Source organism: Colletotrichum siamense (assembly GCF_013390195.1).
Source record: "Colletotrichum siamense strain Cg363 chromosome Unknown KSG_Cg363_contig06, whole genome shotgun sequence".
NCBI lineage: Eukaryota > Fungi > Ascomycota > Sordariomycetes > Glomerellales > Glomerellaceae > Colletotrichum > Colletotrichum siamense.
Genome location: NW_023501019.1, coordinates 1,818,287 through 1,841,009, shown reverse-complemented (window position 1 = coordinate 1,841,009; position 22,723 = coordinate 1,818,287). Strand labels below are relative to the sequence as shown.

The 22,723-nt window shown below is 55.1% G+C and overlaps 8 protein-coding genes across 8 annotated transcripts; 4 read left to right on the top strand and 4 right to left on the bottom strand.

The window, feature by feature from the left end:
• Nucleotides 1-971: 971 nt before the first annotated feature.
• Nucleotides 972-2,393, top strand: CGCS363_v009494 (putative aminomethyltransferase; the record flags this gene model as incomplete). The annotated part of the gene is made up of 1 exon (XM_036641343.1): nucleotides 972-2,393. The coding sequence occupies one exon, from the start codon at nucleotides 972-974 to the stop codon at nucleotides 2,391-2,393; it is 1,422 nt and encodes a 473-aa protein (XP_036492832.1).
• A 3,015-nt stretch (nucleotides 2,394-5,408) lies between these two features.
• Nucleotides 5,409-7,595, top strand: epp-1 (Endopolyphosphatase; the record flags this gene model as incomplete). The annotated part of the gene is made up of 2 exons (XM_036641342.1): nucleotides 5,409-5,598; nucleotides 5,683-7,595. The coding sequence occupies 2 exons, from the start codon at nucleotides 5,409-5,411 to the stop codon at nucleotides 7,593-7,595; spliced, it is 2,103 nt and encodes a 700-aa protein (XP_036492797.1).
• A 436-nt stretch (nucleotides 7,596-8,031) lies between these two features.
• On the bottom strand, nucleotides 8,032-10,056 carry ofd1 (Prolyl 3,4-dihydroxylase ofd1; the record flags this gene model as incomplete). The annotated part of the gene is made up of 2 exons (XM_036641341.1): nucleotides 8,032-9,929; nucleotides 9,993-10,056. The coding sequence occupies 2 exons, from the start codon at nucleotides 10,054-10,056 to the stop codon at nucleotides 8,032-8,034; spliced, it is 1,962 nt and encodes a 653-aa protein (XP_036492796.1).
• A 1,088-nt stretch (nucleotides 10,057-11,144) lies between these two features.
• ustD (Cysteine desulfurase-like protein ustD) lies at nucleotides 11,145-12,513 on the top strand (the record flags this gene model as incomplete). The annotated part of the gene is made up of 4 exons (XM_036641340.1): nucleotides 11,145-11,260; nucleotides 11,315-11,448; nucleotides 11,495-12,400; nucleotides 12,455-12,513. The coding sequence occupies 4 exons, from the start codon at nucleotides 11,145-11,147 to the stop codon at nucleotides 12,511-12,513; spliced, it is 1,215 nt and encodes a 404-aa protein (XP_036492652.1).
• A 228-nt stretch (nucleotides 12,514-12,741) lies between these two features.
• RPE1 (Ribulose-phosphate 3-epimerase) lies at nucleotides 12,742-13,796 on the bottom strand (the record flags this gene model as incomplete). The annotated part of the gene is made up of 4 exons (XM_036641339.1): nucleotides 12,742-13,008; nucleotides 13,093-13,338; nucleotides 13,430-13,556; nucleotides 13,681-13,796. 4 exons carry the CDS (start codon nucleotides 13,794-13,796, stop codon nucleotides 12,742-12,744), a joined length of 756 nt encoding a protein of 251 aa, XP_036492830.1.
• A 1,049-nt stretch (nucleotides 13,797-14,845) lies between these two features.
• Nucleotides 14,846-16,492, bottom strand: vma13 (V-type proton ATPase subunit H; the record flags this gene model as incomplete). Its single annotated transcript, XM_036641338.1, has 3 exons — nucleotides 14,846-15,458; nucleotides 15,508-16,036; nucleotides 16,195-16,492. 3 exons carry the CDS (start codon nucleotides 16,490-16,492, stop codon nucleotides 14,846-14,848), a joined length of 1,440 nt encoding a protein of 479 aa, XP_036492801.1.
• Nucleotides 16,493-18,688: 2,196 nt separating this feature from the next.
• On the top strand, nucleotides 18,689-19,884 carry CGCS363_v009488 (uncharacterized protein; the record flags this gene model as incomplete). The annotated part of the gene is made up of 2 exons (XM_036641337.1): nucleotides 18,689-19,745; nucleotides 19,877-19,884. 2 exons carry the CDS (start codon nucleotides 18,689-18,691, stop codon nucleotides 19,882-19,884), a joined length of 1,065 nt encoding a protein of 354 aa, XP_036492804.1.
• A 1,118-nt stretch (nucleotides 19,885-21,002) lies between these two features.
• RPL9B (60S ribosomal protein L9-B) lies at nucleotides 21,003-22,196 on the bottom strand (the record flags this gene model as incomplete). Its single annotated transcript, XM_036641336.1, has 5 exons — nucleotides 21,003-21,056; nucleotides 21,114-21,291; nucleotides 21,347-21,602; nucleotides 21,739-21,786; nucleotides 22,151-22,196. 5 exons carry the CDS (start codon nucleotides 22,194-22,196, stop codon nucleotides 21,003-21,005), a joined length of 582 nt encoding a protein of 193 aa, XP_036492704.1.
• Nucleotides 22,197-22,723: the final 527 nt, after the last annotated feature.

Here is a 22,723-nt window from a genome sequence, read left to right as displayed (position 1 = left end):
GTATTGCCATTAGTCTGGCTTCATTTTGTTTCGTTTCAACAAGGTAACGACCAAACATAGTGAAAGCCCGGTTCGCTTGCGACATTCCCACGTGATGCCGAGTCTCTTACCCACGCCCCCGGAAACTGACGGTGACTTCATCAATGTCTAGGTAGGTACTGCGAGCAAGACTAGCCTTGACTTGTGGCCTGGGTATCGAGTGTATCTATTATCAAGGGGTGATTCAGGACCTCCTACAAACCGGAAATTGCGCAAAGGCGGCTCAGAAGAAACAGGGTAGTATTCATTGAGGGTGGGAAATGGTCGTGGTGTGCTCGCACTGAATGTTGACAGCCCAGCCCAATTTATAACGGGCCACTTCCGCTTCGAACGGTGGAACGGCAGCTGGGCACGGCCCCGGGAGTGGAGCATTGTCGGAGCCGCGTCCAGCGGCAAAGCCGCCGCCACTATGGGCATTTAGGTACTGAACGTGGGGATCGGGGTGGAGGAAACAAGCATGAGGACAATCATACAGCAAACAACTTTCGAAAGAACTTGCGATCCGTGTATTATGTTGGAAGATTACCACACAAACAATAGAATGGAAGCAACCAAGGTGGCGAGAGCGTCCAACAGCGATTTCTCCTGGGTTTCTGTTCATCTTCACCTGCAAGTCTTCAATGGATAGAAGTTCATCACAGACAAGCGAGGATTGAGACAGTCGACAAATTCTACTGTTCGGGCTGGAGGATGGCTCATCCACGGCACCATTCCGACATCGCCTTGGCAAACTCGCATCTTCGGATGGCTGCCGCAGCTCGGTCCGCCATCCGAGACGGGTGGACCCGCTTACCATCCCTATCGCATTCTTATCGATCTTCCTACCTCATAGGACCTCTACAAGCTCCCACCCCTTCGACCCCTCCTCGTCCGCATTCTCCTCTCCAGGAACTTTCCCTCGATTCTCCAAAACCAGTCAATTGACAACCAATATGACCAGATTACGCTTGATCGCCGCCGCCAGGACTGCGAGGCCGTTTTTGGCACCTCCCTGCCGCAATGGCAGGCCTCTCGCCCTTGCGGCCACCGCCGCCGGAGCAAACTCCACCTCGGCCCCGGCCCCGATGCCAGCGCCCATACGCTTCTATTCGGCGGAGGCGCGCAAGAACTGGAAGCAGAAGCTCGAGGCCTTCTCGAAGCAGGACAAGACCCCTCTGTACGATTTCCACCTTGCCCACGGCGGCAAGATGGTCATCTTTGGCGGCCACCACATGCCCGTGCAGTACACCGGTTTGAGTCTCGCCGAGTCCCACCACTTCACCCGCAACCACGCCTCCCTCTTTGACGTCAGCCACATGGTCCAGCACCGCTTCACCGGCCCCAAAGCCGCGTCATTCCTCGAGACCGTGACTCCCTCGAGCGTCTCGGACATGGAGATCAACTCCAGCAAGCTCAGCACGTTCCTGTGGCCGAAGACCGGCGGCATTGTTGACGACACCATGATCACCCGCCTCGGCGAGAATGAGTATGCGGTAGTTTCCAACGCTGGCACTCGCGAGAAGATCTTCAAGTACCTCACCGAGCAGACGGCCGACCTGCAGAAGCCTGAGGGCAACGACTTCTGGTGGGAGGTTCTTGAGGGCTATGGTCTGGTTGCCCTCCAGGGCCCCCAAGCGGCCGAGGTCCTCCAGGAGGTTATTGACCCCGCGGACGGTTTGAATCTGGAGCAGCTGTACTTTGGCAATACCGGGTTCGCCAAGCTGAGATACAAGGTCAACGGCGAGTGGAAGACGACTTCCGAGAAGGCCATGATCAGCCGAGGAGGATATACTGGGGAGGACGGTTTCGAGATCTCCTTCAAGTCGACCAACGGCGAGGCGCAACCGCTGGCCGAGACCCTTCTTGAGGTCGCCGGTCCCGAGAGGCTTCAGCTCGCCGGTCTCGGTGCACGTGATAGCTTGCGCCTGGAGGCCGGCATGTGCTTGTACGGCCACGACATCGACGACACCACGACGCCGGTGGAGGGTAGCCTCTCTTGGATCATTCCCAAGGAGAGGAGGACCAAGGGCGGCTTCCACGGCGCCGAGGTCATCACCAAGCAGCTCGTGCCTAAGAGCAAGGGTGGCTCCGGCATCGAGAGACGCCGCGTAGGCTTCCTCATCGCCGGCGCTCCCGCTCGCGAGGGTGCCGAGATCTTCACCAAGGACGGCGAGAAGGTGGGCGTCATCACCAGTGGCTCACCTAGCCCGACACTGGGCAAGAACATTGCCATGGGATACGTCAAGGAGGGACAGCACAAGTCCGGCACGGAGCTGGACGTGGTGGTACGCGGTAAGAAGAGGGCAGCAACAGTGGCGAAGATGCCTCTTGTCCCAAGCAAGTATTTCAAGGGACCTACACCTGCGCCGGCGTGAGAAAGTGCGCGCTGTCTCGGCCTGTATCATTAACAAAAACTTTCAACAAGATATCCCGGTAATTGTCACGACATGTTTCCTCGAGCCGAGGGTCTTGGCCTCGGTCTCATCGTCTTTTGTTTGCCTCGGGTAGGAGTATCCGACGTAGTCTAGGAGCCAAAGCGCCAATGCAGTTCAAAACAAACAAGATTTCGAAATCTGATAAGATCAAAGGCGTGATGACCAACAAGAGTTTCACAAGGCTCGGACTAGCTGTGTTCTTGATACATGTGGCCGCGAAAAACCATGGGAGGCCATCACGGAAGAGAAAAGCGATGGCGACCCTCAAACGAGCGGCTGTATGATCTAGCAACGATAGCCTGGTATGCGACAAACATGGCAGAGGTTAGCAGCGTGAGTCGACAGGATCGTGTTGCGTGAATGTATGTTGAGAAGAGGAAAAAAAGGGAAAGGCCAGACGAGCGCAGAAAATCTTTTGGTGTTTGGCTGATGGAGCTCGGACGCTAAGGCGGATCCGGCGTAGTTTCGGGTTCCGCTGGCTGCATTAGCTGGAGTGGGGACGGTGCAGTAACTGAGGTGCTTCACCGTGCCCCTTCTGAGAGTTGAGTTGAAGGCATCCGAGCCGGGTTTCGTTCTCTTTCGACATTTGAACTCTCTCCTGTCCGGCTACGCTTGCCCACTAGCAGCCGTTTTTCGATCTGATCTGAACACCCTTCCGAAAGTCGATGCCGATGCGAGCTGGGAAGCCGCGGATAGTTGACACTCGCGGTGACAGGCCGTCCTTTGCCAAGCCAAGCCCAGCCGGAAGATGCGAGGGCCCTAAGTCCGGCTCCAATTCGGCGTTGGGATGGACGGTGCAGATGCAAGTGCGGGTGCAAGTGCAAGCAATGGAAGTGCAGGTGGGTTCTGGGCGTTGTTGGTGTTGGTTGGTGCGTATTCGTTGTGTTGGTTGTACCGTGACAGGACCCCTCAAGATTCGACGAATCGAACCTGATCGGCATTCAGTCAACTGACCAACTTTGAGATGAGGCACAGCAACACCGAGCTGTTTTTCGGGCAAGACGACGCAATGCGGTTGGGAAATGTCTGTCAGCCCTTGCAACTTTGGCATCCCCCACTGTCAACCACACACTAGTTGCGCCGTGGACATGTTCTGTGCATTTTTCCAGAAAGGGTCAGCCAGCAGAGGCGAAGCATGTTGAAGGGGCATGACGTCAGTTCTCAGCCGAGGGATAGCACAAGCCCAACTCTGCTATATTGAACTTTGCAACGGCGTCTCTCCAGACGTGTAGCATGAAGAACTACCTTGGCACTTTCAAGCAGGAATATAGACTACAGCCTCTGAAGATCATGGATTGGTTGGTGGTGGAGACATCACGCGGCCCCAAGATGGGGGAGCGGGCAGATCAAGCGACGGGGACGAGCAAGTGCCGTTTGACTCGCGCCAACTAGCTTACCCCAGGATGCGGCGATGCGGGCTTTTTGTACAATTCAAAGAAGCATATGGTCGCATTTCTGATCTTACGACCACACGACGCGTGGGATGGGGCGGCAAAGGCGCAAGGCCACGAGGGCCCGGTCAGAGGTGCCGAGACCATCAGCACACCTACAGGCCTGTCTTTTTTGGTCGACTCAGACGTCGAATCGATGGATGCCGGGCACAAGACACACAGAACACTTGTGGGCTTGTGTGCCATGTTGCCTTTCAGTTCTGGAGGGATTACGGCCCCAGAGGGTGTCGTCGAGTGAACACACGTGTTGGCGTGCTGCGACTCGATTGGCTGCTTTCCCCAACATAGAGTTCTCAGCCTTGTGGATGGATATCAGCGTGTCAGTTAAGTGGGCGCGAGATGCTGAGCGTGGAGATGTGATGCGACTAGTAGACTGCGAAGAAGCAGCATTGCGTTGTTCAGTGAGGGGTGCCATGGACCTTGATGGCTATGTTTTGTCATGTTTCCGGCGAGGTGCACCACGATGTGGTGGTGGTGGGCGGGGAAGGGCGATGTCCTGCGTGTTGCGTCTTGCGACCTTTTTTTTTTTTTTTTTTTTTTTGCAAGCGTGGCAGACGACGGCGACGGCATGCGACGATGCGCAACCTGGATTGGCCGGAAGGATCGGACTGGCAGCACGTTAAAAGGCATGGGACGACGCCCTTCCCGCCTGGCGTCTGAGTCTAAGACGATAGCGCTTGTGACGCTCTTTTCCGCCTCGCTGACAACCATATTCCCAGTCACAGGCGGTCAGCAGCAACAGTGCCAAACGACGGCCAGCCACAAAAACATCATCACTGCCTTCTCCGGCCGTCAGATTAAAAGCCCACGAGCGGGCGACGGGAGGATCACCCCTCGAGTTCAACTGGTTTTTTATTTTAGGGTCTTCCCACCACCATACCAGACGCAGCATAGCGAGCCGGGACCTCCCCACGAGCTGTAACTCTGACGTGGACCCCTGGCCCTTTTTTGTCTTTTCTTGCGCCCTTGGTCTGGTGCAGAGGAAGGGGAGGGAAGGCAAGGAGGAAAGAAAAGGAAAAGAAAAAAGGGACGAAAGATACAAGCAATACTGCCGCACCCTTACAAGTTACGTAGGTACCACCACCCAATATTCTCAGCTTCCCAGGTAGCGTCCCTGGTCCCTGCGCCCGCCTCGCCCAGCCCCGGAGCCCTGAAAGTGACCCAGGTCACGGCCAAGCCAGAAAACAAGTCAAGTCCCTGTTCGGACCATTTACAGACCGTACTTGCTCTTCATCTACCTATTTTCTACGGGGACGAAAGAAGCTCGGGGAAGGAAAACCATGATTTAATAACCTTGAATCGCTCCCCCGTCATACCATACCGCAAATCCCGATTCTCCCTTCGCTCCCGCTCGCTCCCACGCGACCTGTCGCTCTCAAGCTCAGATTTTCGTCCTCTCTCTTCGGCTGAACGTTGCGCGCCTACCTGCCTACACTACACGTCAAAGCTACCCAGAAAAAAAGACCTACCCAGGCACTGCGCGCCGTGGGCCTGCCTCCCAGCAATGCGGTCTCTACCCGCAATAGTGGGCTTGCTGCCTCTGCACCTCGCCCTGCTCCAGCAGCAGTTCCTGCATGGCGTCACTGCAACGCCCGTCGTCAGCGGGCCGCAAAAAGTCATTGGCTCTGCGTCTGCGCTTGCAAGAACTCAGGAAGAGCCTCGCCGCTTGAGCGGGAAGTTTCTGCACATTACAGGTACGTGAAATGCAACCCGAGCACACCCAAATGCTCGCGATTGGGACAGAAATGGCTAACAGCTGCCGTGCGGCGATCCTACAGATTTCCACCCAGATCAGTTCTACAAAGCCCACACCTCAACACAAGAAGATATAGCTTGCCACAGGGGCAGCGGGCCTTCAGGCTACTACGGCGCAGAAACCTCAGACTGCGACTCCCCCATCTCCCTTGTAGACGCGACTTTCGACTGGATTGCCAAGAACATCGCCGACGACATCGACTTCGTCATTTGGACTGGCGACTCGGCGCGCCACGACAGCGATGAAGAAATTCCTCGAAATGCCAGCCAGGTGCTTGGCACGAATCGATTGATCGCCGACAAATTCGTCGAAACATTCGCCCACCCGGCCGATTCCACGCGCATGACCGTACCGGTCATTCCCACCTTTGGAAACAACGACATTCTGCCGCACAATATCCTGCGACCGGGCCCTAACAAGTGGCTGGGATATTACTCGGAGATCTGGAAGCGTTTCATCCCGGAGGAGCAGCGTCATTCGTTTGGTTTCGGTGGCTGGTTCTACGTTGAGGTCATCCCCAATAAGCTGGCGGTCTTCAGCTTAAATACGCTATATTTTTTTGACCGAAATGCGGGCGTCGATGACTGCCAGCAGCCCTCAGAGCCTGGCTTCAAGCAGATGGAATGGCTCCGCGTGCAGCTGCAATTCCTCCGCGAGCGTGGCATGAAGGCGATCCTGATGGGCCATGTGCCCCCGGCCCGCACCGACAGCAAGAAGAACTGGGACGAGACATGCTGGCAAAAGTACAACTTATGGATGCGACAGTACCGTGACGTTGTCGTCGGGTCTCTGTATGGTCACATGAACATCGACCACTTCATTGTGCATGATACTAAGGATATGGATATCGATGTCCTCAGCGGCTTCGCCGTTGACGATGATGTTGGTCGAGAAGCTTTCGAGGACGAACTTGAAATTCAGTCTGCAGCGGACTACCTCCAAGAGTTGCGAGAAGGCTGGTCGAAACTTCCGAACGTGTCCAAGGCCCTGCTCGATGAGGCTGACGCCGTGGAGCCAGAGAAGAAGAAGAAGAAGAAGAAAGGCAAGAAGAAGCCGTCCAAAGACCTGGGCGGTAAGTACGCCGAGCGATACCATCTTTCCCTCATCGGACCCAGCATTGTGCCCAATTACTTCCCCACCATTCGGGTCATGGAGTACAACATCTCTGGGCTTGAAAATGCGGCGGTTTGGACCGATTCCTTCACCGATGCGCTGCCGACGATCCAGCTGCCGACCGAGGATGATCCGATACACGAGGAATTGAAGCGTGATATGGAGGCTGCAAAGAAGAAGAAGAAGGGCAAGAAAGGAAAGAAGGGAAAGAAGGGCAAAGACAAGAAGCCGGACATGGGCGAGGATCCCAACCTGGTCGTTCCCGAGCCACCACCTGCAGGAACAGGGCCAGGCCCGGCTTACGACCCTCAGCCCCTGACGTTCCTTGGGTATACCCAGTATTTTGCGAACCTGACCTACATCAACAACGATATGACGCACGACGACGGCGCATCAGGCAGCAAGTGGCGCGACGGCATCCATAAAGACAAGGATCCCAAGTCCAGCAAGCCCAAGCCGAATCCCTTCGAGTTCGAGGTTGAGTACAGCACCTTCACGGACAAGATCTACGGCCTGTCAGATCTGACCGTGCGGAGCTACGTCAAGTTGGCTCACCGCATCGGTCAGGAGAGCGCCAAAGGCAAGGTCCTTGCAGAAGACTTTGAAGACGACAGCGAAGAAGACATAGAGGAGAACGATGAAGAAGAATATGATTCTGACGACGTAGACGAAGACGTAGAGACGGAGAAGAAGAAGAAGAAGAAAGGAAAGAAGGGCAAGAAAGGCGGCAAGAAGAAGAAGAAGCACAATAAGGTTTGGTTGCATTTCCTCAAGCATGCCTTCGTCAGGACGGTGCCGGAGAAAGATCTGAAGAAATTTTAGAGATTCGGAAATATGCCTAGAGGGAGAGAGAGAGAGAGAGAGAGAGAGAGCGTTGTGGGGTGCATCGTTGAAATTCTGCATCGTCGTTTATCGTGTTGCTTTTTGCATGATTAGATGAAGAGGGCGTTCAGGGAGCATGATCAAGGGTAGCGAAATTTGTCTTTTTCCTGTTCGTCTTCTTTCAGTCGAGCAATACGCATGTTTGCAAAATGAAGCATTTACATGGCTGCAACCTGGCGTGTTTGATTAGCGGCTTTTTTTGGCGCTGTCTTTTTCCGTAGCATGGCTCTGCGAGCTTTGGGTTGCAATGAGTAGAAAGAATCCAGAAATCATGTTGTCATTCATTACTTTTGGTCTACCGGCAAATTCCTACATAATCTGGAAACGGGGAAGCAATGTCGTTCTCTTTTTACATGTCGTTACGATTGGGAATGATTTAGTCGCTCTCGCTCGACTCTCCGGCAGGAGGGTCAGAGAAGCCGTCCCACTCGTCCTCCTCCGAATCCTCGTCATCGGACTCGGCATTGATTTGAGCCTCGAGGTCGTCGGCGTCGATGCCAATGGAACCCGAGATATCCCAGCGATCGCCCTTGGCAGCACGTCCAACGTACTTGACGAAGCGCAGAGTACCGCTGTCGCGAAGCACCAGCGTGAGCTTGTTCCACGCCGCAGCCTGGAAGAAGAGGATATTGTCATCGTCGCCGCTTGACTTGTAGATCGCCGCATCCTCTTCCTCCTCGCCATCGTCGCCGGCCATATAGACCTCGTGACCCCCAACCTCAAGCTCCTCTTCCGGCTCAGGCTCCGGCTTGGCCTTGGCCTTAGCTTTGCCCTTACCCTTTTTATCCTTCTTGGACTTGCCATTGGACTTCTCTAACTCTTCCTCCCCAGCCTGCTTCTCCTCCTCCTCCTCTTCATCATCCCCCCAACCCTTTGACGGGGTAATGCCGAGGTTGAACTCCAGACGCGGCTTGCCCTCGTGCCCTGTAGCGAGCGTGTAATCCAGACCGTGGCGGAATCGACGAGCGAGGAATTCGTGGCTCTCAACGACCGTGCCGGTAGCAACCTGTAGCCACTCGCGGAACTGACGCGAGGGGAGGAGGTTATCGAGGAGCTCTGTCAGGGGGTTCTCCTCCTGCGAGCTGCGTAGCTCGTCAGCGCCTGCAGGCTGTTGGTAGAGATAGCGGTGCTTGTGCGGAGGACGGGCGACGCGCCACGCCGACCTCTTCTCGATCTTGCTGCTGTCTTCTGGAAGCACAGCCTTCTCCTGAGACTCAATGTACTCCCTCAAACGGGCACTGAACTTCTTTGACAGAATGTTGGAGAGCGTGATGCTCGAATTCTCTTCAAAATGCTCTGTGATCTGTTCCAACGTGTCCGGCGTTAGGTACTGTGGGTTAATGTACCTGAGTAAAAACTCAAGGCCTGCCTCGTCAAAGCCGGCTGCCAGATCCGAGCCGGGCTCGTTGATCTTGACGGGCCGCGGGCGCGGGGTGTCGTGCTGGTCAGGGTTGCCCTGCAACTGCATGAGACCCGAGTTCTTGACCTGCTTCTCCTCGGCACCCTCTACATATCCGTCCTCGCCAATCTGGGGGATGTGGAACCAGCCAGAGATGGCCATGCGGATGCGGCCACCATCTTCCTCGAGCTGAGCCTTGGATTCGGCGTGGTAGACCTCCTCGACATCGTGGAAGGACTCACCCGGCTGCACGGCGAAAAAGGAAAGCTGGTTCCAGGCCGGCGGAATGACCTTGGTGTGATCCGGCGCAGGCGTCTTGGCAACCTCGCCGTCCTTGCCTTCGAGCTCGTCGACAGGGAACAGACGGAGAGCACCGCCCCACTCGGCCTTCCACGGCTTGTCTGGGTCGGTGAGGTACAAGATATAGCTGACCTTGCGGCTGCCAATCACGTCGTCGTGGCAGAGGAGGTAGCAGCCAGGTGTGTAAACGTTGATGGCCATGTCGGTCTTGCGACCGCTCAATGGGCCGCAGCCTGTGATGTGGGAGACATAGTTGCGGAAAGTCTCGGAGTAGATGGCATCGCGCAGAGAGAGGAGAGAGGGAAGCTTGGCGAGAGCCTCATCGTCGAGGCCGTCGAGGTTGGCGAGGTCGCCAGACTGGTGGATCTTGTAGATGTCGGTCTCTTTGGGGGTAAAGGAGACGTTTCCGCGGATCTCGTCGCGGACGGAGCGCAGGAGCTGGTCGTCGACAAGGCCGGTGATTACGGAGTGTTTGTACGGGCTCGACTTGGCGTACTCGTCGGTGTAGGACTCGAGGACGTTGGAGTCGAAGAGGCCCTTGCGGAATCGTGACTTTGCGACGTCGGCCGAGAGAGCTGTTGTAGGACTCGGTGTTAGTGCGACGTCATTTCTTGACAGAAAGGTGCTGGTTCGCTCACTCGTCTTGGATTTCTTCTTGGACTTCTTCTTGTCGTCAATCCGCGATTCGGCCTTGCGCTTCATCATGGGAAATCAATGGATCTGTGAGGGAAGGGAGGTGTTGCTGTGCGCGGAGGAGGAGAGACAAAAAAAAACAAAAAAAAAATTGTTGGCAACCTCCCAGACCATATCTGGGTCGAGAGCTTCGATCGGACGTGGGCTGAGGTCCCACATAAAGTTTTTTTTTGTTGCCCATTCTAGCAGCTGTTTTCGCGGCAAATCGTCCCATGGCTCGGCGTTGGCCCCTGCAGAGCACCGCAATGCGCCCTCCCGTCCACCACGGTGACGTTGGGTGCGCCCTGCTAGGTTTCTTAATTACACCGCTGCTCAGTCTGGTGGTCAGAGTCTTCTCAACGAAGAAGGGTGAAATGCAACCCGGTCACACAATTGGCAATGCAGATAAGCGCAGACGGGACGCACATTTGAAGGGGATCTTGTTTCCATTCAAATGCTTCCAGGAACTTGCATAACACCCCAAGCGCCGGATGCTTCGTTGTCGAGTAACAATGCGAACCGCCAGCCTTGACTTGTGAGTAAGTAGCCAATGCCATCGCCTGCAGCATATTGCTCTTAGGCGCTGGAGAATTCAAAACAGGCTGAGAAGGACTATCGCATCAGGAAGAGCCGGCCAACTTCAGCCAGCGTGAGTATGGTGTGGCCACCGAGCACGCGGGGTTGGGACGGAGCGCTTTGGAGACCGCAGCGGACCCATCGGCGAGCCGTTGCCAACCGCCGACGGACCCCCGCGTCCCTCAGTACCCCGCCGCCCGTCCTCTTGGTGTCATGCATCCCCATTCATTGGCGTCGATTGCGGCTCCAGGTGCGTCTTCTTGGTCATTAGTGTCTCGATTGGGCAGTTCGCCGGCATCTTGACCCAGCTTCTCCGCGTGCTTGCTTCAATTACAAAGACAGCTCAACCCCGCTTGTAAACCGATAGAGCTACTGCAAGTGTCCAATTCTTTAAGAGCTAAACTTGTCGAGTCCGAGTCATCCATCCAACGTCTTATCTCTCACGCACAGCAACTCCTCTACTTTACAAACACCTCATTGCAAGAACTTATTGTTCTAATCCTCTGGACACAAAAATTAAGCCTTGGAAGTCGAACCTGGCAATGTCTGCACAAATCGACATCGCGGCCACGAGAGCCAAGTTCCCTGCCCTCGGCCAGGACCAAGTCTTCTTTGATAACGCCGGTGGAAGTCAGACTCTTGGGACTGTCATAGACTCGTACGTTCTTGAACCCTGTGGCCGCCATGCACGCAACCCACTGACGCGACGCAGGATCCGCGACTATCTCTCTCAGACCAATGTTCAGCTGGGAGCCTCATACAAAGTTGGCCAGCGCTCCACTGCTCTCTACGGTGACGGCTACCAGGCCGGGGCCAAATACATTAGTGCATCCCCCGATGAAATTGGTAACAATATCCAATCTCACCCTTTGTATCTCAACTGACCAAGCAGTCTTCGGCGCTTCGACCACTCAGCTGTTCAGGAACCTCTCTCACACCTTTTCCTTCAGCAAAGGCGATGAGATCGTCGTCTCCGGAGTTGATCACGAGGCCAACATTGCATCCTGGGTCGACCTCGCCGCCCACCAGGATCTGGTTCTCAAGTGGTGGAAGCCAGACAACTCGCCCAACCCCAAGCTCACTGTTGACAACCTCAAGCCTCTGCTCTCAGACAAGACTCGCCTGGTAACCTGCACCCATGCGAGCAACATTCTCGGCACAATCCACGATGTGGGGGCCATCGCATCCTTGGTCCACGAAAGCACGCCAAGGGGTCTCGTCTGCGTCGACGGCGTGGCGTATGCTCCGCACCGGCCCATTGATGTCAAGGCCCTCGGTGTTGACTTTTACGCCTTCTCCTGGTACAAGGTCTACGGCCCGCACACGGCCATGTTGTACGCCAGTCGCAAGGCGCAGAATACCCACATGCGGTCGTTGGGACACTTCTTCAACCAGGGCGATACGCTCGAGGGCAAGCTAGGTTTGGCGGGTGGCAGCTACGAGCTGGTTTCCGCCGTGCCGAAGGTTCTAGAGTATCTCGGTACGCCGAAGTCGGACGGCTGGAAGGGGAAGATTGAGCAGGAAAGGCAGCTTCAGTCGACCCTCCTAGAGTATCTCAACGGCCGGGGGGATGTCACCATCTATGGCGAGTCAGATGCAGGTATCGAGCGCCGCGTCCCAACGATCAGCTTCAGAGTGAAGAACTGGGGCGCGCGAGAGTTGGTCGAGACCGTCGAGAAGGAAACAGACTTTGGATTCAGATGGGGCCACTTCTACTCTTATCGTCTATTGAAAGATGTGCTTGGTCTAGATCCATCGGATGGTATCGTCAGGGTCAGTATGGTCCATTACAACAGCTGTAAGTCTTTGCCAATGTTTTTTTACTGCAGAATCAGAGCTGACGCCGTTAAAGTGGAAGAAATCAAGAGCTTCGTTGCCGCCTTGGACAAAGCGCTGGCGCAAAAGAAGTGAAAAAAAAAAAAAAAAAAAAAAAGTCTAGTTGTATATAATTAGGATTAAGAAGACCAACGCATTTCCACTAGGGGAACGCGTTGTCCGACTTAGTTGTAATATGTACCGAACATAAAAACACATGGCTTGCTTCCTTTTTGTCCCCGCGCAAATATAAATCAACCAACAAAAAAGAAGCGCACATATCAAAGTCATAAACATCATCTGGTAGCCCGCCATATGCCAGTTTCAGAGCTTGCCGATCCTCTTCTCCACGGCCGACTTCAACATCGAAATGACCTCTGACGGGTCCTTTGCGCCAAACACAGCGCTACCTGCTACAATGACGTTCGCACCAGCATCGGCTGCCTGGTCAATGGTGCCGGCTCCGAGACCACCATCGACCTCAATGTTGAGGTCTGGGTACTTTTCGCGCAGGGCTTGAACCTTGGGCAGCTCAGAGGCCATAAACTTTTGCCCGCCGAAGCCGGGCTCGACCGTCATGACGAGGACCATCTGTGGTTTGACGAGTTAGTATCGACCTGCACGGAGAACCCATGTCGTGTAACATGCGCATCGGCGGGACCAAAGGAAACTCACTTCGGGTCTCTCGAGAGGGTCCTCGCTCTCAAGAATATCCCAGAGAACGTCAACTGGTGTTGCAGGCTTGATTGCGATGCCAGCATGAAGACCTTGCTCGTGAATGTAGCGGATCAGAGCCTTGGGATTCGTCGTCTCGTCGGATTTGTCCTCGGGCCTCTCGGCGTTGGAGGAGAAGGCGGCTTCGTAGTGGAAGCAGTAAAGATCGCAGCCGGCGTCCTTGAACTCCTTAACCCACTTCTTAGGCTGGAGGGAATCATAGCTAGTTAGTTGACTGCTGCAGTATTTTGGCTGCCTGGTGACCATTGTCACCATCAGACCTTGACTTAAAACTCACCTCTGAGATCATCATGTGGCAATCGAAGGTTCCCTTGCCGTCCTTCTCAGAGGGTTTAGTGACGTGGCCGCGGATCTTGCTCACGACACCCGGCCCAAATGTGATGTTGGGCACGAAGTGTCCATCCCTGTGGCACAGATCAGCTCTGTCGGACCTGAAGCTCTCGAGCGTCGTTCGAAGACAGACGTGCGTCTGGTATTTTGGATCTCGCGACGCCCTCGGCTGGTTTGGTTCTGGCGGGGTGTGTTTACATAATGTCAACATGAAGCCAGTCGGCTCCTTGAGAAATTGTGCGTGAGCAGCATGCGCCGAGGTCGGCAAAGTCGGCCGCCAGGATCGAGGGTGCAACAATAGCTTTGGGCGCCATCTTGTTTGTGTATGTTGGATGGTCGTGTGTGTATGTGATTTGGAAGAAAGCAGACGACTGAGGAGGGAGCGGTGTGGACGGATTATGTGTATTTTTGAGCGGGTGTGTGTTCGTGAAGGTTCTGTTGAGGGCGGGAGGGTTCACTGAAAGCTGCGACGGAACATGCGACCCTCGGAAGCTATGGTAAGGTATGGACCCTGAACTCAGGTCAGCTCTTTTAGCGGGGCAGAGCCTGGGTCACCGTGGTTTTGCTGGGTTGTTCCCACATTCTAGAATCTAGAACCGCTAATTATTGAGGGGTTGACGTCCACTACGCGGTGGGGTGGTCGACCCGCCGGGGGCACGTACCGCCCGTATGATAAGGTCCGGAGTACATAACGCCGCGGGGTCCCATCGGAGTTACAGGAGCATCTCTGGCGCACGCGAGGAGCTGTGCCTTAGAATAGCTCCACTGATCCCTCCCATTGGGCTGGCAAAGGCCGCGAGACGGGGGCCGGACGGGGTCACAGACGGGGCCAAGTCGGCAAAGTCTTGACGTTGGGAAAATGTCATGCTGGGCCACTCGGGCCATAATCCGCCGGGCGGGTTTTGCTCATCAGGTGCGCAACTGACCCCCACACACAAATCTCACGATGCGGAAAACAGGAAAAGCGACAGGCGAAAGGCGAAGGAAGGCCACACACACACACACACACACACACACGCGCGCGCGCACCACCAGCACCGTCACCCCCGCCGATAATCACGAAAATCACCATCATCATCAAGTCTTGGTACATCGTCATAATGCTCTGTTCAAATTACTACACGCCGTCGCGTGGTGTGCTGTCAACCTCGTGGCGTGATGCAGGGGCAAAGAAGAAGCACATCACTTTCTCGGCCGAGACCGTCGGCACGGCTGCTGGCAGCAGTCGGGCTGCGAGAAATAAAAGCGCGGCACACTCGAAATGACTCCTGATCCACTCTAACTGCCTGGATAATGCTGCCCGCCCATCCATTTATACTTACACGTGCTTTGGCCCATGGTCCCAGTTGTGCTGGAACCATGTTTAGCCGTCAAAGCTGTACTTCAACCAGCCTCCCAACGCCTTCAAGCTCTCCCACCGAACGTGTTCGTCTGCATCCCCCATGAGCTCCATGACCCTCGTCTTCAGGCCGAGCTTCTCCAGCTGGTACCTCTTTTCCGGAACCTCCTTGACCAAAGCTCCGACATCATTGCAAGCAATGGCCAACACCTGCTTGTCATTGTCCCATGGCCTCTTCATGATATCGGCAAGTTTGCGGGGGACTTGCCCGTTCTCATGCTCGAGAATCTTGCGCGCATTCTCGGCCCAGAAAACCTGGCTTCTGTGAGGCGGGGACCACCGGAGGTGGCCAGATTCAACTTCTGCAACGTATTCGTCAAAGGTAGTCTTCGTCTTGGTGTACTCCTCAAGAAGCTCCTTCAATTTTTGTAGATCTTCCAAGAGGTCGGGGTCGGTCAAGTGACGGCCACTGAGATTCTCGAGGAGTGCAGGCAGCCTTGCAAGCACTGCGGTAGGGAGGAGTGATTTCTGGTTCTTTTCGAGCAAATTGTAAAGGGTCGACACAATCAAACGTGTTGTCTTCTCCTTCGGAGACAGGCGAAGAAGCTGAGTGTACAACAAGACGATGTCGTACTCGCTGCCAACCGTTAGCTAAGAGATAGTCATGGATTTCCCGGGCACCGTACTCGTTCAGGTCGTCACCAATCTCCTCAGCCTCAAAGCTCAGTTGCCAGACAACCAACAGCACATGATATAATAGCTGAAGCCCAACTCCGCCACCGAGAGAACCCTCAAAGCCGGTGGATCTCGAAGGAGCATTACCACTCCATATGCTTGCGGAAGAACTGCCGTTGCTTCCAATGCCCGCAGCAGTCTTGAGGATGTCGATCAGAGGAGAAATTGTCTCGCTTCTTTGGTTCCAGAACTGTTGCCGCGACACATGTCCGAAAAGTAGCGAGGAATACTCCTGGACTGCGATATCTTGAAGACCCGCATCGGAGCTCTTGGCAAGGCCCGAGAGATATGTGAGCAGGACGGGAATGGCGTTGCGTGTCGCCTGGGATTCGTCGAGCGCGAGAGACATCAGCTTGGTCAGAGCAGTCGACGTGAGCAACGGGATCGGGTCCTCGGTATTGTTGGAGTGCGCGAGCAACGGTAGAAAGTGTTTGTAGGGGTCTGTATTCTTAATAAGAGCCTTTGCGAGTGACGGTACGCCTGTGAAACGAGGTCGATCAGGTTAGCTCAGATTCGATATTGTCCGCGTGATATGAAGATTAAAGCGCCGCAATCAATCTCGGAGCATACGATTCTTAGGTCAGAGGAGTTGGTTGCTAGGAAGACGGCTTGATAGGGAACAGTTGCGCATGACGTACTAGGCAAAAGGTCGGCTAGCAGGACGAGGACGAATTGAACGACGTTCGCCTGCTTTCCAGCAGACTCCAGCACGCTGGGCTTGCCGGGCTCCCCAACAAAGAGTGAGCGGTAGCCATCGAGATCGCCTTCTACAATGTCCTTCCTTGCCTCGGGCTTCTTCGCCTTGTCGACGGCGCGGATGCGGGCCAGGTGGTCCTCGGTGATGGTGCCTGCTCTAACAGCGCCATCCCAGGGGATAGGCCGCTGGCGAATGTTGCTCTGCAGCGAGGCCAGGTACGTGGGAGGATCGAGCGACATTTGGGGCGGTGGGTGGGAGAGAGCGACCCTGGCGGCTTCTAAATGGATGGAGGTGCGTCGCCGAGGGAGTTGAGGATGAACTGCGTAGATGGAATCGGCGTGCTTCGATAGGTAGTCGTCGCAGGTGGGAGCTGTCTGATGAACGTAGCAAGCACACTCGAGCCGCAGCCGCAGCCGCGCACGCCCACTTTTGGGTGCACTTTCCCTGCTGCAAGTCACAGCGTCAGCGACAGCGCTTGATTGGCTCGAGGTCCAGTTCTAAGTCAGCCACAGATGAGAGCTTCCTAGGATCCACCAAAGCTTACAAGTGGCCAGTCATACAGCTTCATGGGAAGCCAGCTGCTGGGGCAGGTGCGGCGGTGCACCGTCCACCTTGGAGACCTTTGTTCGTACCCAGCCTGTCCACTCTCACGGAGCTTGGCTTCTCGCCCATGTGCCTCCTCACACCTCCCAGGCTCCAAATAGCAACCATGATGTAGTCTGCCCCGACTTCCAGCCTCCCAATTTTATTTAGGGGCAGCACTCCTCCGCTGTCACAGTCAACTTCATCAAATCGGCAGGCGCTGCACAGTTTCCCCATGATTGGAATGGCCCACGCCATGCAGGAGACCTCTTTAGAGGCTGTCCCAGGATAACGCGGGAGGCGGCTCTAGCCAGGAACATACAGATACGTCGTCGATTCGAAGTGGGAGTGCTCGCGTAGACGATAAGCTGTAAAACACATCCCGTCGGCCTTGCGCAATCCGGAGGCCACGGACAGTCGACTAGTGAGATGCCAACGCGATGTCACGACTACAGCGACAAGGTAATTGTAGCGGCTGTCACTGCACCGCCGTCTGCCTCGCCTGCCATATGCGTCTCACAGATACTGTACGCACGGCTGAGGGCCTACCTTAGGGGCTTGGTGCTGTAGTGACAGCAAGGCGGGAGAGCGTGCCACGCCGCAGCATATCTCTTTCGCGAAGCAGGCGATGCCTCACATTCAGGCGTCTGAACTGATGGCAGCGAATGAGCAAGCTCACATCGCCCGATTCTACAGAGAAGAGTGCTGCCAAGGAAGGAAGGTGCAACTTAACTCGGTGTAAGGGTGAGAAACGGCAGGGAACACGCCGCTAGAGCAGGGAAACGCAGGGCGCCGGACGGGAAGTTGGAACTGGCTCCCGTCGTCACCTGTCTCCTGCGCTCTTTTCCTATCGATTGTCCAGCGTACCCCGTCCCCATCGTCGTCGCCCAGTGGACGGATCGACCCCTGCAGGTGAACAGTGGAGGCCAGGCGCTCTGAGCCGGACCAGTCACAAAAGTGAAGGCCATTCGTTTGCCAGCTCACACAGGCATCTCCCCGCACCAGCGCCATGGAACCACTTTAATACCCTCGCCTTTTCGATTCAAGACTCACCTCTCGGTGCCCGATCTTCAGGAACAGCGCCAGAATTTGTCTGCCAGCAGCTGCGACGAAATCGAGCAATCACAAGGGAGAAAGAGAGAGAGAGACGCAGAGAAGCCTTGCTCCAGAGCCTCCGCCCTGCGCTGCAGACTGCAGACTGGACAGCTAATCGGTGAGACCAGATCCCTGCGACATTTCGTATCATTCGAGGGTAGCATTGTGGGTGCCAGTGTCAGTGTCAGTGTGGATGCGGGTGTGGTGACAGCAGCGGAAAATCGAAGAGGTTGGACTTGGCCCCAAGAGAGGAGGTTGGGAATCCCGCGAAAAAAAGACTCTCTGCCCAAACCAAGTAATACTACGCTCCAGTTTGTCCGCTACCCTCTCTTAAAGTCACCTTGCCTGCAGATTTCGTTCTTTTCCCGATTTCTTGGTCTTTTCCCCTCTAGCAAAACTCTCAAGAACATTACAACTGTCGAGAGCGACCCTGTCGATAATACAGCAGCAGCTGGCTTACACTTTGCGGTCTGCACACTAACAGACTAGGCCGGCCAGCTCACTCGCCCTTCTCACATTCCACGCTCTTCTTTACCCAGCGATTAATACCTCATTATTTCTCTTGATCATTCCTCCTGCTTGCCTACCTACACACCCATCCACCGTAGCCCTCGCGGCGACGAGACGAGACAAGCTCAGCGACACATCCCGCTGCAAACGTCGGCCGCGATTTGCCAGTTTTTCATCCTGCCGGTTTTTTTTCTCCGGCTCTTCACATTCCTGGCCTACGACCACGCCGTGCTGCGCCTTCCGTCAGAATGGGCCGGAACAAACAATCGGGCGCGGCCTCTTGGGTCACCGCCGGCCTTGTTCTTTTGGTCTCCGCCCCCACTCCGATTCTCGCCCATCCGTATCCTTTGCAAAACATCGCCAACAACCTCTTTTACGAGCTTGGTGACAAGTTCATGAAACGCGACTGTGTCCAGCGATGTGGCGCTGATTCTCAGTACTGCTGCGGCTCTGGCGAGCAGTGCTACACCGTCAACAACATTGCTGGCTGTAGCACAGTCAATGGCGGCGGAGGCTATGGCATCTACACTACAACATGGACAGAGACGAACACTTTCACGAGCACAGTCACCACCAATTGGCCCGAGACGACAAAGGCGTCGGGAGGAGGCGGCACCGGCGCGACTTGCGTTCCTCAGAACGACGGAGAGACGGCGTGCGGCAGCATTTGCTGTGCCTCTAACCAGTACTGCGCCTACTCTGGCCAATGCGCCCAGAAGGGCTGGGACATCACAACAATCACCTCTAACGGCGTTCCTATCACGACACAGTTCTCTGCTCCTTACAGGGTCACCAGCACCGGGGCCACTGGCACGTTCGCATCGCAGACGGCAACGGGAACCGGAACCGCAGTACCAATCGCCGATGAAGGTACTGGCGGTGGCTTGAGCGGCGGCGCCATTGCGGGCATCGTCATCGGCACGCTCGCTGGTCTCGGTTTGCTCATGCTGCTCTGCTTCTGCTGCATTGCCCGTGGTCTCTGGGGCCTCATCTTTGGTGGCAAGAAGAAGGAACGCAGTCGCGAGCGTGTCGAGGTTGTCGAAGAGAGATATTCGCGTCACGGCAGCCGCATGCCTTCGGCCCACTCTCATCGCCCATCTCACGGCGGTTGGTTCGGCGGGGGCCGCCCCGCATCTGCCTCTCGTCGCAAGGAAGAGAAGAAGGAGGGCGCCAAGTGGTTGGGTCTCGGCGCCGCGGCCGCAACCATGGCGGCTCTGTTGAACATGAAGAAGGACAAACCCGCACGCAAGCCCGAGCGATCAACATACACCGACTCGTATTACTCCTACACGGGGACAAGTCCCAGTGAGTCTTCATGGGATTCTCGGACTAGATCGAATCTGACCTCCTACCTAGGCAGTTCGAGCTCTGGGGGAAGAACTCACCGAACGGGCCACACGCGTGGCACCCGCACTACGCGGCACTCACGGCGGTAGAAAACTGAGTTCTTCTCGAGACTCGTCAAGATGCATGTGCTTTCGAATGTCTCTTTGACCGGCTTTGTTTTTGAGGCTTGAACATGCTTCGGACGTACATAAATTGGTATTATTTCTCTACTTTCAACCGGCGTTTAAGGGGGAACAAATCATAATTTGGCTTTAGGTTGTTGAGTGTGATACCGGAAGGGCACAAGACAACAACACCACAGCATGAGAGATGAATCATTCGGCGACGAAGAGGAACGCTGATTTCAGAGACGAACGCGAGGTTGGAACGATTACGACGAAACTGGGTGGAATGATGGGTTTGGAGACGAAGGATACGAAGACGACGACGAAAAGGGGTGTGAGAGAAGATCTCTTGGACATGGCGGCCCTCTCCTTTCGAGCGATTCCGAAGTTTTTCTTGGCGTGCTTCCATACCACACACACATAGCCCCAGCATAGCATGTACGATGTCAGAACGATTTAAGTGTTATAGACGAAACTTTTGGTGGTAAGCTCGTAAGCTGACAAGCCACCGTAATGCATCAGACGAAAGGATTCCGTCATACTGAATTGACTTTGAACTTTTGCAAAGGCCACAATGTTTGCTCTGAACTTGAGTTTGGAAGCCATGTTCAGATGAACACACGAAACTCGGGCCAAAGTCTGCGATAATGTTTGTCCTGCAAAAGAGCGGGATGCTTTCCCGCATCGCCTAGCCTCTGGCGAATGCCGAACGAACTCTTGGTGGCCCAGTGAGGCTGCGCTCGCGCAGAATACCTTCTCGTCACCAAGCACCAGATACGAAGCGAGGGGAGTGTATGAGGCTTTTGAAGAGGTATCATTTCACCAATAAACGCCAATTCGTTTCATGCATATAGACTTTAGACAGGCAGTGTTCGAGTAAACCGCTCATAAGCGAGCTGGTGCGTCTTCTTGCTTTTTGATGGTATAGCCCTGTGCTACACTCACACGACACCATCTTTTTGGGTGCTATGCTGTGCCTGCAAATGATTGAACCCCGGCCACTCCTTGTCATAAGAACCCAGACCAGAACCCAGAAGTTTTTTTTATTTCCCGCAGAGACCGAGGGCCTCGAAAACACTAGACCATCACACATTACGTGATAATGTCGCGTTTACTGGTCCTCGACAATGTTGCCCTTCTCAGAGACGTACATACCGTCAAGGAACTAGATCAATATTAGCATGCTGGGGTTTCTGAGGGTTCAACTCAAGTTACAACATACCTTACGGATATCCTTGTTGCGGACCTTGCAGATCTGCTGGATGTCGGCAGCAGACTGGGAGACGGCCTCGAGAGAGTTGCCAGAGAGGACGAGCTCATCCTTCTGGGCCTTGGAGACCTCGACGTCGACACCGGCGCGCATCACAACGCGGCGGACGAGCTTCTCACCAATGAAGTTGCTAATTTGAGAGTCAGTACGACAATGCCTATGTGAAAGGATGCATTGATACATACCGGATCTCAACCTCGTACAGGCCAGTCTCGGAGTTCTTCTCAACGTTGACGTTGATGGGGAAATGGGCGTAGACGTAGCGCATCTTGTACTTGTAGCCCTTGGTGACACCGACAACCAGGTTGTTGATGAGGGTGCGGACGGTGCGGAGAGTGGCAACGTTCTTTCTTGAGCCGTGGTGGATCTCAATGTTGATGGTGCCCTTCTGGGGCTGAGAGAAGTTGACAGCCAAGTGGCTGAGATCCTTCACCAGCTTGCCTGTTCATCTGGTCAGCCCATGGCTTCTTCAAGAAGGCAGATACCCTCTCTGGCTGCGCGACGGAATCACTTCGGCTGCTCTGTGGCTGGCCAACAACGCGAAAGAGGGTGAAAAAGATGCATGTGTAAGACTTACCGCGGGGGCCCTCGACGGTGACGACGCGGGACTTGATGTGAACCTTGACTGTTGGAGAATCCAAGTCAGCATGCATTCAATTGCCTGCCACTACTGCTCCTTTCGAGCTCATCCACAGTCTAAAACTTTTCAACCCAAACACCCCCTCCGTCCCCGCCGATCCCATTATCGCTCTCCCTGACGTCGCATTTCCCCAGCGCGCGAGCGCAGAGCATGGCCGGCATTGAAGAGACGTAGAGATACAATAGGCGGATGCGGAGAGAGTATTTCGTGTCCCAAATTTCAGAATCCGGCGGAGCTCGCAGGGCCGCACATGTTGGCCGTGGACTTCGACGGTGGTGTATATGTTTGCGTGGCTTTTTTTTTCTCGGGAGTCGTTCTGTCGACGACAACGACAACGGTGTTCACATACCATCCTGGGGGATGTCAAGGGACTCCTGGGAGTGAATGTACTTCATCTTGACGTCGGGGGGGTTGTCGGCTGGGCGATTGGCGACTGGTCTGTGAGGGTATCGTTGGGCGTTGAGGGTCGGATCTCCAAAAAGTTTGCTGGGCGTAAGTCGAATTTCGCTGTGGGATTATTTTCGGAAGGTAGGGCTCGCGTGCACGTGAGGTGGGAGCGACTTCCCCAACTTAACTGGCTCGAGCGTCGACGTAAAGAGTGCAACTTGGACTACGAGGCGACGCCACATTGCGTTCCTATGGTGGGGCAGCCGGCCAGCTTCAGCCACATCTTAACCAGACTAACCTCTCTTGCAATGTTGACTGCCTGGTACTGTCACGTGTGGCATCTGTCCAATGAGAGAGGCCACGCCCGGGAGCTCCTCCCAGCCCACCTCCGATAGCTGGATGGGTCGGCGCAATAGCAGCAGCAGCAGCAGCAGCAGCAGCATCAAGTAATACCAAGCGACATTGAATGCACATACGTCAGCAACGCTATTCCTCCAAGACCACGACCGAATTCGATCGCTCCGGCCATATCAAC